General features: G+C 34.8%; 1 protein-coding gene across 7 annotated transcripts in view; it reads right to left on the bottom strand.

Annotated features, from left to right (window-relative positions):
* The window catches only part of Slit2 (slit guidance ligand 2), a 338,504-nt gene that overhangs the window by 101,659 nt on the left and 221,107 nt on the right, over positions 1 to 15,738 (bottom strand). For 4 of the 7 annotated variants that reach the window (XM_033758794.1, XM_010610428.3, XM_033758796.1 and 1 more), the window contains exons 7-10: positions 13,938 to 14,009; positions 11,066 to 11,229; positions 9,675 to 9,686; positions 8,459 to 8,597 (exon numbers count right to left, since the gene is read on the bottom strand). In XM_033758794.1, the coding sequence (XP_033614685.1) occupies positions 8,459 to 8,597; positions 9,675 to 9,686; positions 11,066 to 11,229; positions 13,938 to 14,009 (387 nt within the window). The remainder of the gene's footprint in view (positions 1 to 8,458; positions 8,598 to 9,674; positions 9,687 to 11,065; positions 11,230 to 13,937; positions 14,010 to 15,738) is intronic. The other 3 variants (XM_033758795.1, XM_010610429.3, XM_010610431.3) reach the window with 1 other exon arrangement.

Genomic DNA, 15,738 nt, shown 5'->3' with positions numbered 1-15,738 from the left:
GGGAGGAGGGGGAGGGGAGAGGGGGGAGAGGGAAACAGACAGAGGACTCACCTTTGGAAATCAGCTATAAATAACTAGGCTGGAAGAAACAAGTATGAACTAATTTCTTATCATAAATACAAAGTCTTAATAAAAATGTCTTCATGCAATAGATATATGCAGTTTTTAAAGGCAATTATTTTACTTTCTTTAAGTGGCAAATAAGATGGCTCAAAATATGCATATCAAGTTGGGAAATGTATTGAAAGAAAGATGAAAATACTCTAATGATAATCAGTGAAGTCCATAATTGCTGATGGAACTGCAAAGTATAGTTTAATCTACAAATATATTTTACATTTTATCTGATGCACTTTTGGTGTGGAACTTCCAAAGTTGTAGGGAATAGTCTAAATATAGCTACTGTTAACCAAGAATCAACATGGGAGGAAGTGTGCCCTTTGGGGACATGTGAAAGAATTCCTTTTTATAGGTTAAATAAGGAATTGGTGATCTGCAACCTGTATAACAATAAATTATCACATCTTTTTCTGGATCCTTACTATGATATATTGCAATAAATATTACACAAAAGATAGGCCAAAACATAAAAAATAAAAATAATTTTGGATACTATTTATAATTTAAAGACTTTAAATTCTTTTATATAATTATGACTATTCATCATATAAAAGATATTCCCACAGAAATCATGCTGTTTGGTTTTCTAATTATGTATATGTTGGAATATAAAAAGAGCTGAAAAAGGTTGACTTAACGTACGTACTTTAATGATGACATTATTTTACTTTCCTATCTGGTGACATTTTAATGAGAAATATTATTTAATAAAAGAAAAACTAGTCCTTTTATGGTACTTGATAAATACATACCTACTTTCTGCTATGTGAGTATCTCAGAAAAAAATTTGAAAATATAATTTTAATCAAATATTAGAATGGTAGTTCTTTACTTTATACTAGATTTGCATAAAAATTAATGAAACTATTTTTTATATTAAAAAGTTTTCTAACATGCCTGTAAAATTTATATAGTTTCCTATAGGTTGCTTCAGTAAGAATGAAGTGAGGAAAAATGTGAAAGATTTTTGCAAATATTTTTATCATATGTTATTACACATAAGTTTTTGAAAAGTGTTCTCATATATTTATAATAGGTATAAATAATGAAAGTATTTTTACATCAGCTATTCTAGGGAAACAGTTGAAGCTTTTCCCAGTGAAAATGATCACACTTGGGAATTACAAATCTAACAAGGCAAACACAGAATATAGCTCAGTGATGGCGAATCTTTTAGAAAGGAGTGTCCAAACTGCAACCCAAAACTTACTTATTGATCAAAAAGTGCCAACACTACAATTAAAGCTGAATACTGAGGTTTTAGCTTAGAAAAAAAATTCATACATTAACCTCTTTAAAACAAAAACAAATAACATGTATGCCACAAGTTTGCCACCCCTTTATAGCCTACTTATTTCTTTCCAATCAAGTTACACAAGAAATTGTATAATTTGCCTTTCTTCTATATTACATCATCATTGTCTAGTAGTTATCAGTAATTATTCTACAAGAGCTATGAAGAAATAGTCAAACTGTATATCACGTTTACTTTTACAGTTTACTGAAAACTTTTAGTACAATCAAAATGAAGTGAACCACCCAATATGATAGCTGTGATTTTTTGAGATATTAAGCACATGCCAACAATTAAAAGCTCATGTTTGATTTCCTGTGCTTTTGCAATTCATTTAAATCAGCAAATACAGAATAGACTAACAGTCTGATCAAATGTAAGTTTCATTCTCCTATACACAGGCAATTCAAAGACTTTAAAATATATGGACACAATTGCGTGTTATTTGATATATTTAAAGATTTAAAATTTGGTAACTTGCAATGGCAGATATAGCATGGATGAAGTGTTAAAACATATGAGCAGAAAAATTTGTGTAAATAAAAATGGACAAATAAGAAATTTTAATGCTGCATTCAGTATCTACAACACAAGTTGTAATAGAAAATATAGTTTAAGAATAATTTTTTCTTTCATTTCTTTAAATTATGCATTCAATCGATCTAGAGAAAGGAAAGGTAAAAGTATCTGTAAATCTTATATTTAATTTCCATCATTATAGGTCTCTTTGAAAGAGACTTCTTTATAACTGGACTAGAAAAAGTAATTCAGTAAATAGATTTCCATTTTATTTTAGCCCTTTTGACTAGAACCTCTAATAAAAGAAAGTATTATAGCTTCTCAGATCTGCAACAGATCTCTGAAAACACTGAAGCCACACTCAGAAGACCTAGGCCAGAGAACTTCACTGCCTTCCTTTGCCTTCCCATAATTTGAAGATTTCCTTGATCTTCTTTGAGATAAATGTAAAGAAAGAACTATGAACTCCCAATTTCTGAGTCAGAAAGAAGTCAACCTAGAGTAGCAGCAATAGGATCGAAGAGTAACAAGACTAAATTGCTGCAACCTATGTCCTCACCTAACTCGCTGAATGTTTTCCATGATTCATGGAATTTCTGTACAGTGGCGATATATATGTCAGAGAAAATCTATAACCGGATTGAGGAGAACTAAATGTCTTCTTTAAGGTAATACATCACATTGCATTCAAATTTTAACTCCTCAAAATGTTATCTAAGAAATTTATTCTGAAGTTTGGATGTACAGAGAATCAATTTGCTATTAGTGGTTTTATCACCATGGACTGGATCCTATATAGACTGGCCTGAGGCAATGCACCTCTGAGAACAAGCTTTTGGACCAGTGGAATCCAAAGTAGCAAAGAGCTGAAATGTTACCAGAGGAGAAACAACTTCATTTTTTTCCATTCAATTTTGTCTTGAATTATGCATTGACTTCTTCCCCATTATATTCTCTTCATGAATCATTTGTTTCTTTTCTTAAAATATGGAAAATGGAGTGTGGAAGCTGTGCACATCATGTGCCTGAGCTTCCTCTTCATGGTGTTGGTAAAATTTTGCTCAGTATTAGGGCAGAAACAGGGGGGAAACAGACATATTTCTATTCTGGTAAAGATTTCAGTGTGGCAGGACAGTCGGACATTAATCCAAGTGTCAGATTAAACTGAGATATACCCCATGCAGATAAAATTCAGGGGAATATGACAACATTTAATAGAGAATAGAGAAGATGGCACAATCATAACTTTTGGATACAAAGTGGTATGAAACAGCTCTAAGTTTCACAGACATTCCTACAACTTCATGCCCCGTCTTTCTCTCTGCTTCTATGTTCTCTTCTTAGGGGACTTTCCTAAGGACTTTCATCTTGTTTGTCTGATTATTAGTAATCTCTCCTTTACTTTCAGAGTTTTCTCATCTACCATATTGCAACAAGACCAAGCTATATCTACTTCTCTTTAAAAGCTGGATCAAGGATGGCAGCTGAGTTTTGCAGGCACATAAATATAAAGTGGAGGCGGCCAGTGCAGCCATTCCAGAAATTAAAAATTTTGGTAAGATTGGTTAAATTTTAATCTTTTTCTCTTTTTAACGTCTAGGGATAGCCTTTGAGAATCCTGAGTTAAAAGTGAGGTTTCATTAGAGAGGAGATTTGAACGTTAGAGAATGCTGCCCAAGACTCATCTAGGATGATGGAATTAACTCATATATCTTAGGAAGAAGGGACTCTTTTAAATGCTAGCTTTCTCAGCTAAGAAGGGGAAAACACCTTAGCATGTAGAGAGTCAAAACAATACAGGGAATAGAGAAATTCAATGGATTTTCAGTATTTAAGGCCAATTTTAACCTGCACCATTAAACATAATTTTCACTGAATATTTCTCTCACTGATTTTATGCTGGTAAAGTGACATGAAGAAAATGGGCTGTTCCTTATAGGTTTATTTATTAATCGTGGTTAATACAGCTTGATGTTTTCAAGATCAATCTGCTCTAAATGTTTCATTATTTCTTAAATTGTCCATTCATTAAATATATATTAAATATTTAACAAGTACCAACTATGGGCCAAGGTACTGAATTTATTGCTGGATTTTTATTTTTTTTTGGTACCAGGTACTGAACTTGGGTCCTTGCGCTTGCAAGGCAGGCCACCGAACCGCTAAGCTAAATTCGGCCCTGTTGCTGGATATTCAGTGGTGATTGCAACAAAGTTGGTTCTGCCTTCATAGATCTTATACTTGGAAAGACAGATGTTATGAAATAAACACAAATACATACATGACTTTAAATACAATAATTAGGTAAAGTCACAACTGCATTCCTAACCTATAAATGGGAAGGCAAATCTTGGACCATGTTAAAATCATCAGTTAATGATGACTGATAAAGAAAGGATAGGTATTGCTTTTCCTATTTAATTTCATAGAACCCTCATCTCAAGACAAGGAGATCAAATTATAGGATGGGTATATATATTCCAGTTTGGCCAAAGTTCGCCTCTTCCTATTCTTCTCTTTCTTATCAAGATTTTAATATAAGACTTCCTTTCCATAACTTAATGAATAAATGCTTTAGAAACTAAAAATGTGTGGTAGTTGCTAGAACAAAGCAAGAAAAACATGTAATTTTTTTCCTACCTAAAGTCATATATACTTGATAGCACCTATATTATACATGTATATTTGTTAGAATTATATTAGCAGGCATTTGAAGGAATAAAGATATACCACACAGCAGGAAACAGATTCAACAATACTGAAACATTTGATAACTTGAAAAGGAAAACACTCATCTTTTATGGCAAAATCCAGATTTAAAATACTTGAGTAATGTGGGAGGAGTTTATAGTTTTCAGTTCATCATATATTAAACACCTAAAATCTTGAAAAACTAAAAAGTTCTGTATAGCTTTATGCCTCATCATATTTATTCTTTGTTGTATTAATCTTTATTTATTCTTATAAAAATAGAGAAATAAAAGCAAGGAGTCACTAAACTAGAGAATTACGCCACAACAAATGATAACCAAGGTATTTTGTTGGCACAGAAAATCAATAGCATCAGATACTCTACTGATAATATAATAATCAGAGAAGTTAAATTCACCTAGAACTTCATATATGCTTTCATCTCTCCTTATAAATTTCATATATTGTAGCTTTACTTGATATACCACCTCCTTTATACAGGCAAACCCAGTGGAACTATTATTTAGTATAACTTTTATGATACTAAATTCCACCATTATGCAAAATCTATACAGAATGCAATGTAGAAGAAAAGGTATGTGATAAAATAGACTACACAAGATAAAGCATTTTAAATGTTTCACTTTGCTTTAAATATATTATGCTTGCAACTTGCTTTTCTTTTGTCACCATAGCTTTCTGATAATCTGATCACTTCTGTTCAAAATGATCTTGATCCCTTATCTCCCTAACTCTCACTCTCCTTTCTCCATTTTCTTTCTCACTTTCCCATGATTGCAGGTTTCTGCAACTTAGAATCTATTCATTCTTAAGATTTATTTGCAACAACTGCCTTTTTAAAAAAACAAGTCTCAGTCAAACTCAAACACTTTCAATTGCCCCAAATCTGTTCCAGTGCCTGTAATGCTCCCTTTGTTAACACGTTCAGAAGTGCCTCATTTACCTATTGCTCTATCAAAATTGAATCCTCTAAGAACAACACACTGGTCAAATTCCGGGAAAGGCTACAGTCAGAGCACAGCATGGTTCCTTAGCAGTAATATCTGCTTTTGCAGCTCATTTCTCCTGGATGCTCTTTTCTACTTTCTATTTTCTTGCCCACTGTTGTTTCTTTTTGGATTTGGGGGCTTCTATTTTTTATCTCTTTTCCATTGGCCATTTAATGATCAACTTTACTTGCCCTTATGCTAATTATTCCAAAATCCTTGACTCCTGCCCTGTCTTACTCCAGAATTGATACAGTGTCATATTTGAGCACCTCAAAGGGTGTCACTGGTATTTCAGTATCGCACTGATGACCTCCCCTCTTTTGTCCTGCTCCTCAGTCCCTATATGCAATGATAGAACCATCCCCTTGGCACCACTCATGACTGAAAATCTGGAATCCTCTGTGGTTCATGTTCTCCATTACTTGCTCGTTTTTCCAACTCCCATGAATTCTGCTTCTGTACTAGCTACTGCACCTGTTTCCACTTTGCCATCCTCTGTTACCCACTAGCTCCAGCTCTTTGGCTATCTCCCAGGAATCAACGGAAGAGCCTCCGAGGAGGCCTCCTGTCCTGCATTGTCTCCTTTTGCCAAATCTCTGGCACGCAACTATTGAATAAATTCTTCTGGAACGTCTACTTCAAAGTTCCGGGTTCAAGAATATTCCAGATAAAGTCTAACATTTGCTACTATCAAATCCCTCGGTGAATTGGCTCCATCCCATTTTCAACATTATTTCCCTGTACACACTCAAAAATCAGAGTAGTCAAAATGAGTTCCTTTTTAATGATGTCTTTTACTGTCATCTGTTTTGCTGATGCTCCTAATCTCCTATTAGTTCTGAAAGCCCTTGTCTCACCTCTGCATTTCCACTCACTACCTTCAAGGCGAGCTCTGATATAATTTCCCCATGACGTTTTCCCGGTTAAGGTATCATTTGGGGAACAACAAGTATATTCTAGGGCCCTAGAGCTTTGCATGTGTTAAATATCTCATTTCAAGTAAACAGTAATCCTTAGTTTCAGATAAAAAGACAAAATCAGAGGATAAGTAATTTCTACAAACTTCAGTCACCATATTAGTAAGTAAACCTGAGATTCCAGCTAATGTGTTTTGCCTGTTTAACCACTGCATTTCTCCCCTACATTATGACCTCTGCATTATCTTCAAATGTATGTGTTCCTTTCTTCTAACATTGTGTAACTTGAATCTTATTTCCTAGTTATCAGATTGTATATTGTTTGTTCATAATATAGAATTCATGGCACTTTATTTACGTAAGTGATTGTGCCTGAATAGTTGATGAATATACTATACTCCTTTAAAACTCGACTATTTCATCACTTCTAGTACCTCCCAGCTGGCTTAAGGGCCTTCAGGAATCCTTGGCTTTAAAATTTGACAGAAATGCCTTTCTTAGAAGATTATTTTCTCTGATGTCTCAACATGAAACTGTTACACTAATAAGGTTCAACTATAAAGCTCTCATATATAATGCAACTTCTGTATTTGTTTCTCTTCCATGGAATTTCTCTTCCATGGAATGTCACCTGCCTCTTCCAAAACCATACTACATTCTTCTTTTAAGGTTCAGCAACAAAAATATTTAAAATGGCTCTGATAAACAAAGTGGTATTCCGTCAAATAAAATTTTGATTAGAATAATATTATCATGTAAATACATTATTGGGTGTTTTTGTCAAGCCTGCACAGGCTCTGGAGTCTACAGAGGAATATATGTCACACTCCAAAGCTCCAAGAACACTCCTAAGCACATGTTAGATACTTTAACGTAATGGTAGTAGGTCTTCTGGACTAAGCTTCTTCCCATATAAAGTAAATTAAGCAGTTAAATTTTAATGTAAAGTAAATGAAAGAAGTTAAACAAATTGATAACAATTTTTGAAAATGACCTTTGACAAAGTCAAAAACATATTTTATTATTTCAACCCAAAATATCCAAAGAACTACATATTGAATTTCAATTTAGATTTGGCCTAAAAAACAATAATAAGATAGGCTGGGTGGTTCAAGGTGTTTCCTTAATTAATTAATATTGAGGTAAAGATTTTCTCTAGTTCTTCCTCCAGGATGGTAAAAGCATTCCATCTTACCTCTTCTGTGACCTGTTTTTTATCCATATGACCTACATTTGGCAAGGACATAGAAGTGCATTTTGCAGTTGCATAGAAAGTATGTGTGTGAAACTTTGTCATGAGAATTTAGCTGTTGATGGAGGAAAGCATTGACTTGAAGCTAAATGCTCACTAAATAAAAATAAAAAACCTTGCATCTGACATTTTAATGTTATACTTTTTATACTTGGCATTGGACTTATCCATTCCAGCAAAGGAGTGAAACTGCACTTTAAAACAAGCTCTTGGAAAAGCTTGGTTATCTTGGTTCTCTGGCTCACTCACTCCCAGCAGCCTTCCTCTTTGTGCTCCCAGTGCGTTAAACTGGCAAAGGACAATAACAAATGTAGATATGAAAGTATGGACTAGGTACAAATACTCACTGTTTTCCTAAATAGTCTAAAAACACCTTCTCAAGAGAAGAAAACATATTATGTTTTTCTTTTAATGTATTCCTTTTAATTCTAACTTCATTAAATAAATAAGCGAAAAAGAAGAAAGAAAATCCTAGCTAACTTAAATAAGGCACACTTAATTATAAAGGAGTAAAGGTCAGTACACTTTTGAAAAGAACATTTGTCTAAGGTAATAGGTCACAAATGCCATTGATAAACCCAGAGTGTCTTAGAGAAAATCACATTTTCGTTCATCAAGAAAGCGGAGCGATGGAAAGGAATTTCAGGGCACATACATTTCTGTGATGGTCTCTGGCAGGTTTGTGGGGATCTCAGTGAGACCTTTCCCACGACAGTCTACAATATTGTTGCTACAGGTACAAGCGGCGGGACAATGCAAAACGCTGCAAGAAGGAGCCATAAAGGACTGGTGACCTAAAAGAGAGACAAACAGCAGTCAGATTTGTCCTCCTAAATTTTATAATAGTGAAGCTTGCAGACTTAGCTCGATTAACAAATCACATGACAGAAATGCATTTCTCTAAATGCCCCCTCATAAATCTTCCTATATTTCTAAAATTTGTTTTAGGAAGCATGCATTTATATTTTAGGCCAATATTCAATATTGAGATGAAGCAAATACAATTTTAAAAAGCTCTCACAGAACTGATAATTTAAGTTGAAAACACTGTGAGAGGCTAAATTCCGATTCAAGACCCAGTTTTCTATTCAAAACTATTCTGAGTTCCCCCCCAAAAAGCAGCAATTTCAAGGTAATCTATGTTCATGTCTAATAAGCTGAAATAGTGCGTGGCCTTTATCAAATTTCTGTGGCTTAATTTATTTTCTCTCAAGAAAAAGAAGGAAGCATGGGAAGACTTCCATCTTGGTAGATATAAATGTTGCTCAGATTAACTTATTCTGTGACAATAAATGTGGGTGCAAATTGGATAATGCGAAGTTTGATGTCTCGATACTTTCAAAATTACTACCTTCTTTGAAGTCATTGTAATAATTTGTATGGTGTCATCCTGTAATTGTTACTTTATATGATTCTTTTGGGGGCTTTACATGATACAGAACTTTACCATAAGTAGTTAAACTGCAGGCAGGTGTTTTCTATAATCCATTATTTGGAACCAAGACCACTTTGAAAGTAGATTGTTGGTTGGAATTCTAACAACAGAAAGCCAGTGGGCTACCCCAAATGGGCAGCTGCAGAGACATGGCCTCTCTTGGAGAACAGAGCTGGCTGGGAAGGGTCCTGGGGGTGGAGGTGTACCAGGAGGAGCTTCTGAGCTGGGAGCTACCCCCATTCCTTTAGAAAAGCTCTCAAAGTACAACAGTATTATTATTATTATTATTATTATTATTATTATTATTATTATTAATTTTTTTGTACCGGGAATAGAACTAGGGACCATGCGCTTGAGAGGCAGGCAGAGGCACCACTGAACTAAATTCCGAGCCCTACAACAGTATTCTTAGGCTAAAGAGGAAATGTGAACTTGCCTTCTTCCTCATCTAGAAATCAGGAAGGAAAAAGCGAAGAGAAAAAAGTGGTTAGTAGCGAATTGTTAGTCATTTCATTGTTTAACTTTTAAAAAGCAATCAGACCATGACATTGCAAGAGAATGTTTCTTAGCTTTTATAAAGTACAGAAAAATCCATTTAAAAGTCTAAAAGACATCAATTAAACAGAATCAAGTACTAGCAATAGCTCTCTGTTCCTTTAAAAGACCTCTTGTGATGTGTTAAGAGTCCCTTTGTACATCCTCGGGGGGACTGGTTCTGGGACACCCAAGGATACTCAAACCTGAGGATTCTCAAATCCCCTTCTATAAGATGACATCCTTCCTCTGAACATCTCTAGAATACTTATAACACCTAGTACAGTGTAAGTACTATGCAAATAGTTTGCACTCTATCGCTTAGGGAATGAGAAAAAAAACTGTACATGTTCAGTACAATGCATCTTATTTCAAATATTTTAAATCTGTTCATTGAATCTATGATTATAGAACTTGTGGCTATAGACAGCTAACTACATTATATACATATTAATGCATGAATATTATATACTTTGTTTTATTACATTTTGAACAGATATTTCCTAGCAGAATTAGCCCTATAGGTATAAAATATGTATCAATAGAGATTTTCATACATAAATACATGTATATATAAACATAATGCTCACACTGCTTGTGAATACATTGTAATTACTGGATTCAATCACATAAACTTGGAAAAGCTTACAATTTTTCATTGTATTTTAATCTCCAGTACAGAGATAAGATCATATTGCTCACACAGTTGTTTTGAAGGAATTGGAATGAGGTAAGTGTATGTGAAATATTAAGATTGGTGCATAAGTGTACATAAATAACTAATGTTAAGTACTGGTATCTTTTGTAATGCATGTCATATTTTTCCTACATTTTTGCTGTTTAAGCCAATCACTTATTTGTTTTAGGCTGATTTGAGCCATCATATTTGTATATATGAAAAATACTCCGTCACTTGGCAATTATGGTAAAATTATTTAATTTTTAAGCAGGGACCTTCCAGGATTAGTTGGTCATTTTTCAGCTGTCAATATAAATGTAGATATAAATCGTTGTACTGAGGAAAAAAATGAGTAGATATCAGGATTGAAATCTAGGAATTTTCTGTGTTTCCCACAGAGCGAAAATTGAAAAATTTTAGTTACAAGCCAGTAGTAACTTCTAATTATATACAAAAGTTTTAGAATGCATTATTGTCACTGTATAAAAAGATCTGCACAGCATGGTAGCGCACAGTTGCATGGTAGTGAGCAACGCTGAATCTGATGTATTTGTCTCTCACATTCTGCTAAACAACAGCATACAACAGTGACATGACTCTTCTCTCTGCCTTACCACTGCAAACAAACTCTCGTTTTTGAACCTCTGCTACGTTGTGGCCTCTCAGGTGGGAGGGCCCCATGCACTGCGTGTACAGGCCCACCCTGGGTCTTTGTCGCAGCCAGTCCGAGAGCCAGGCCAGGTGGCAGTCACAGTACAGGTTGTTCGAATGTAGTCGGCTGAACCGGAGGAGAGACATTTAAAACAAGAAAACAGAAAGTAATGACTTCAACATTTGAAAAATTCATTAAGAGTAACATATCTTCATTTTTTTGCAGGGGGTACCGGGGATCAAATTTGGGATCTGGCGCTTGTGAGGCAGGCAGAGGAACCACTGAGCTAAATCCCTGGCACTTGATTTTTTTTTTTTTAATATAGGAGATTAATCTTATCAAGTTCCAATCTAATTATTATTTTTAAATTAAACTGGTTCACAACCACAGAATCGAGTCTCTATTTTAGCAAATACTCAGAAGCTGAAAGAGGACCACAGAAGTATTTTGCCTGTATACATCTGGGCAGGTAAAGAGAAAATCATTAGTTCAGGGTAAATTGCTCTGCAGTCCCAACACACAGAGCCAGGGGAAATGGGGTGGAGGAAGTGGGAGGTAGGGAGAAGGGCAGGTTAATAAAAGTTGTGACTCAGTATGAAATATCAGGAAGTCCTGCCATTATCAGTCTGTGTAGAAACTGCTTGCAGCATCTTTTAAGCAGGTCACATTTTGCTGACCAAGGAGGGACAATAATTCAAAATAAAATGCTGTTCTCTCACCCCTATTCTGATTTTCTTCTTCTTTTTGTTTAATCAAAGAAAAGGGGATTAGCTGCTTTGGGCTCTTGAGAACCTATCCCCAAAGAGCAGAGCCTGAAATTAAATGGCATGAGTGGCTGGGAGTGAAGGAATTAAGTGAGTCCCCTCTATGTTGGCAGGATCCATACAAGATCCTGGATTGCTTCCAAGTGGCAAATGGCACTCCTCCATTAATAAAATATCAGACAAATGTATGCACTAAATTAGGTAAATGACTTCAAACTGGCTTTTATGTTTCACAAACTGAAGAAAGGCTCATCCAAAGCTATAAATCAAAGCATCATTCCCAGAATCATCTATGACACCGTAATACCATTTTAGTCCTTTTTGGCTGATGTGTTCAATTCTAACCCAATAACAGTAATGGACAGTAAAACATGGAACTTAGTCCAGAAAGATACTTGCACTATAAAAATGTAATTTTTAAGTAGCTATGACACTATAGAGCAATGAACTGACCAAAGCAAGGGGATTTAAAGACGACTGTTTTACATTCTCCTTGAGCCTGTGGATAAAGAATAGATTGCCTTGCTTTAAAACCAGAAGGCATACAAAAGGAAAGGTAGGTGACCTTAGGCTCAATCTGCTTAAAAGTGAAAGTGCCACCCTTGGGAAGAGGCGTGGTACATTCCACATCATTTTTTCCAAAATTAGCACAAAACAATGTTTCTAATGAAGTTGCTGGAATTTGAAATAAAGAAAAAAATACAAATTTTAAAAGTTGATTATTAAGACACACTGGTACATTTATTTCTACAAGAAAATGTAAGTCACTGATGATCTGCTTGTATAAGTTTCATTTTTTTTTTTTTTTTGGTATTGGGGATCAAACTCAGGATCTTGGGCTGGCGAGGCACCACTGGGCTAAATCCCCGGCCATCACTGGTTTTATTTTTGCAAGGATTGGAGGCATGATAGACTTCTTTAAGAAAAAGAATTAAGAGATGTTCCATGCATGTACCAACTCCCCACAATGAATGTAATCGTGTACTGCAAATGTACTAGTAAAAATAGCTAAAATTAATAGGAAAATAATTTTGTAAAGTATTAACTGAACTAGATGATTAACTAAATCAGGTTAGTCTCAATCTGATAGTTCCTGCAAAACAAAACTTAATTATGCCTTTATATTTTTAAGAAATTCTTTACTTTGCTAAATCATATTCCACAGAGACTCTAATGACGGGTTACAGATTTTGATTTTATTGAGGAGAAAATGATTTCAAGATTGGTACTGTAAAATTCACGAAAAAGCTAGCAATCTAATTGATTTTTATTGCAGAGAGGAATCAAATGTAATATTTTTCAAGTTACAAGCTGTTATCAAATGAGAATTAATTTTGGAAATTCAAGCAAAATACGTTTGTCCTACTTAAAAACACTGCCCCTCCAGAATTTAGCACTACAGTTTTGCTTCCAATCATTCCTCACATGCTCTAGGTAACACTCTATTTTCTGATGAAGGTGATTTCAAAACCCAGTTCAAATAAGATTTACCTCTGAAAACACTCTAAGTACTTTTTCTTCATGAAAAAACAGATAGCTGCAGCAAACAGGTTATTAGAAAATCATGTTTTTCTCCAGAAATCTTAACATTCATCCATAACCCCTGAAAACAATTCCTAAACATAAATGCTGACACAACCTTAATTATAGAAGCACTAGAGGGTGATCCTGTGATTTTTACATTACAAAGAATGTTAGAGAACACGTTTAGCTTTATTAGGTCTGCTTAGAGTACAGTAATAAAATCATAAAGATTTCTCATTTATCATTTCTGACAGCCGATCAAGGAGTCTTCTATTTCTTAATGAAATGTGACCTCTACAATAGCTCAAAGTAAATGTTCTATTTTTTACTGCAAACTTACTTTAATGCATACCATTGAAGTTTTCAGAATTATAGTTCATTTACTAAAATATCATTTTTTGAATTATTTTTCTAAGTTGGGATTTCTATCTTTACCCAAATACTCATAGTTGTGCTCCTTTTTTTGCTTGTTTTAACTAGAAATGGTACTTAGAAGACATCCTTAGTAAATTAAATTTATCTTCATGTTATCTTTTAACTACTTACAAAGTCCTAAGTTTAGGCATATGGTTGAAACTTGCAACAGAAAGTCTTGTAATGTTGTTATTGTTGAGAGTGCTGTAGGAAAAAAAATGAGAAATATTAGATATGTACAAGCATAGAACATTGGTATTTATATATAGAAGACTTCTTGTGACTATTATGCAGACAGAACTGAATACTTAGTAGAGATGGCATAAAGAAAGCACGTTGTATAGAGCAAGTTACAATTTTTATTTGTGAATATATTTTGATTCATTTAATTTTATTCAACATTTACGACAAATGTATGATTTTGGTGAGAGCATCACTGGTAACTTACATGTAACTTTCCATGCTGTGTAAAGGTTTCTCTACTTACAACGTTGGTTAAGAATGAACATGGGACAGTCACTCAGGAAAAAAGGTACAATTCCTTATAGAGGCATTGTGCATAATTAGTATTCACGAGTTAATGAACACACATAAAGACTTTGTCATATTTGGTGTATTGGGCCATACTTTAGAAATTGATGTATTTTAACTGTTTGGCTGCATTGGGGAGAGTGTCCTTTTTTAGTGCTACATGGCATCAATCATGATTTCCAGAGGGCAGGGAGGTGGGTGGTCGGGGAGTCACCATGAGAATAGGTACACTGTTTGCTTGCTTCTCCTCGGTTTTATTTTCCTCAACAAAAGCAATTGTTAGTTCTATTATTAGTAATTATTATTTGTTGGAGGAGAGATCAGATGAAAGGAAATCTTCTTGAGAAGTGATATCTTTTAGTTTAAAGAGCAGGATACATTTTAATTATGTTTGAAAAATAGATCCCATTCTGGTAAGCACCGGAAAATGCTTATATAACACGTACCAAATGACCGCAAGCTTTGCAGGTCCTCCATCGTGGAGTTAATTTTCCTGTGTAATTTAATTCAAATCCCTAGGTTAGTTCTTATGCCATTCATATACTGCAAAACTGGATAGTGAAGAGGGGCAGTTCTAGCTGTAAATCTGTAGCTGATGTCTCCCAACTTTAGTAAGAACCTTGGAACATTTCCTGTGGCACAACTGGCAGCCATAACGGGCAGCTTGCCCTAAAGGGGCCTCACGAATGTATTTTGCTTAGACTTTCTTCGCAGATGGAAATATCTGACCTAGCTGCTCGTATTTAAAAACCAGGAGGTTGACTTCTACTTTCTCTTGGAAAGTCAGGTTGGGATTCTTCTCATAGCAACAGGAAAACAGTCCATTGGAGCTGAGTATTAGCTGTGCCAACAGAGAAGATCACTGTTTAACGAGTCTCACCATCCCCAAATACCTGTTCTCCATCTCTTTCACCCACTGCATTCTTTTGCAGTTAGACCACTTCCTTAACTTGTGTTCCTGGCCTGGCCTGGCCTCCACAGACAAGTGAATCTGCAACTCTCTGCAGTATCGAACTTTACCTAGACCACTGATCCTGTCTTCCTTGCTTCCTTTAGGAATGTGCTCTCTCTGATCATCACCCCAATAAACTGTTCATCTCTCTCCCTCATAAAATCACTTTCAGATGGTATTTCAGATTTTCTTCATACATTCCTAACTGTTCCATTGTTTTATCACAACCCAACTTCTCCAAAGGAAAAACAAATTCTTTCTTACTTTTATTAATTCTAAATTTTTGCAGAATGCTTAATTGACCCCCTCATTGTTCCAATTTTCATATGGATTTGCTCTCAAATGACCTCTTTTCTCACCTTCAGAATTTATGCTGACAATACGGTCAAGCTCTTGAAAGTATACAGCATTCTAAAATGTAACCTTGCGGGCACATTTTTTAAAAGTAGT

The sequence above is a fragment of the Fukomys damarensis genome, unplaced genomic scaffold, assembly GCF_012274545.1.
Source record: "Fukomys damarensis isolate Sample0158 unplaced genomic scaffold, DMR_v1.0_HiC HiC_scaffold_35, whole genome shotgun sequence".
NCBI classification, from domain to species: domain Eukaryota; kingdom Metazoa; phylum Chordata; class Mammalia; order Rodentia; family Bathyergidae; genus Fukomys; species Fukomys damarensis.
This window is presented reverse-complemented; position numbering and strand designations above follow the sequence as displayed.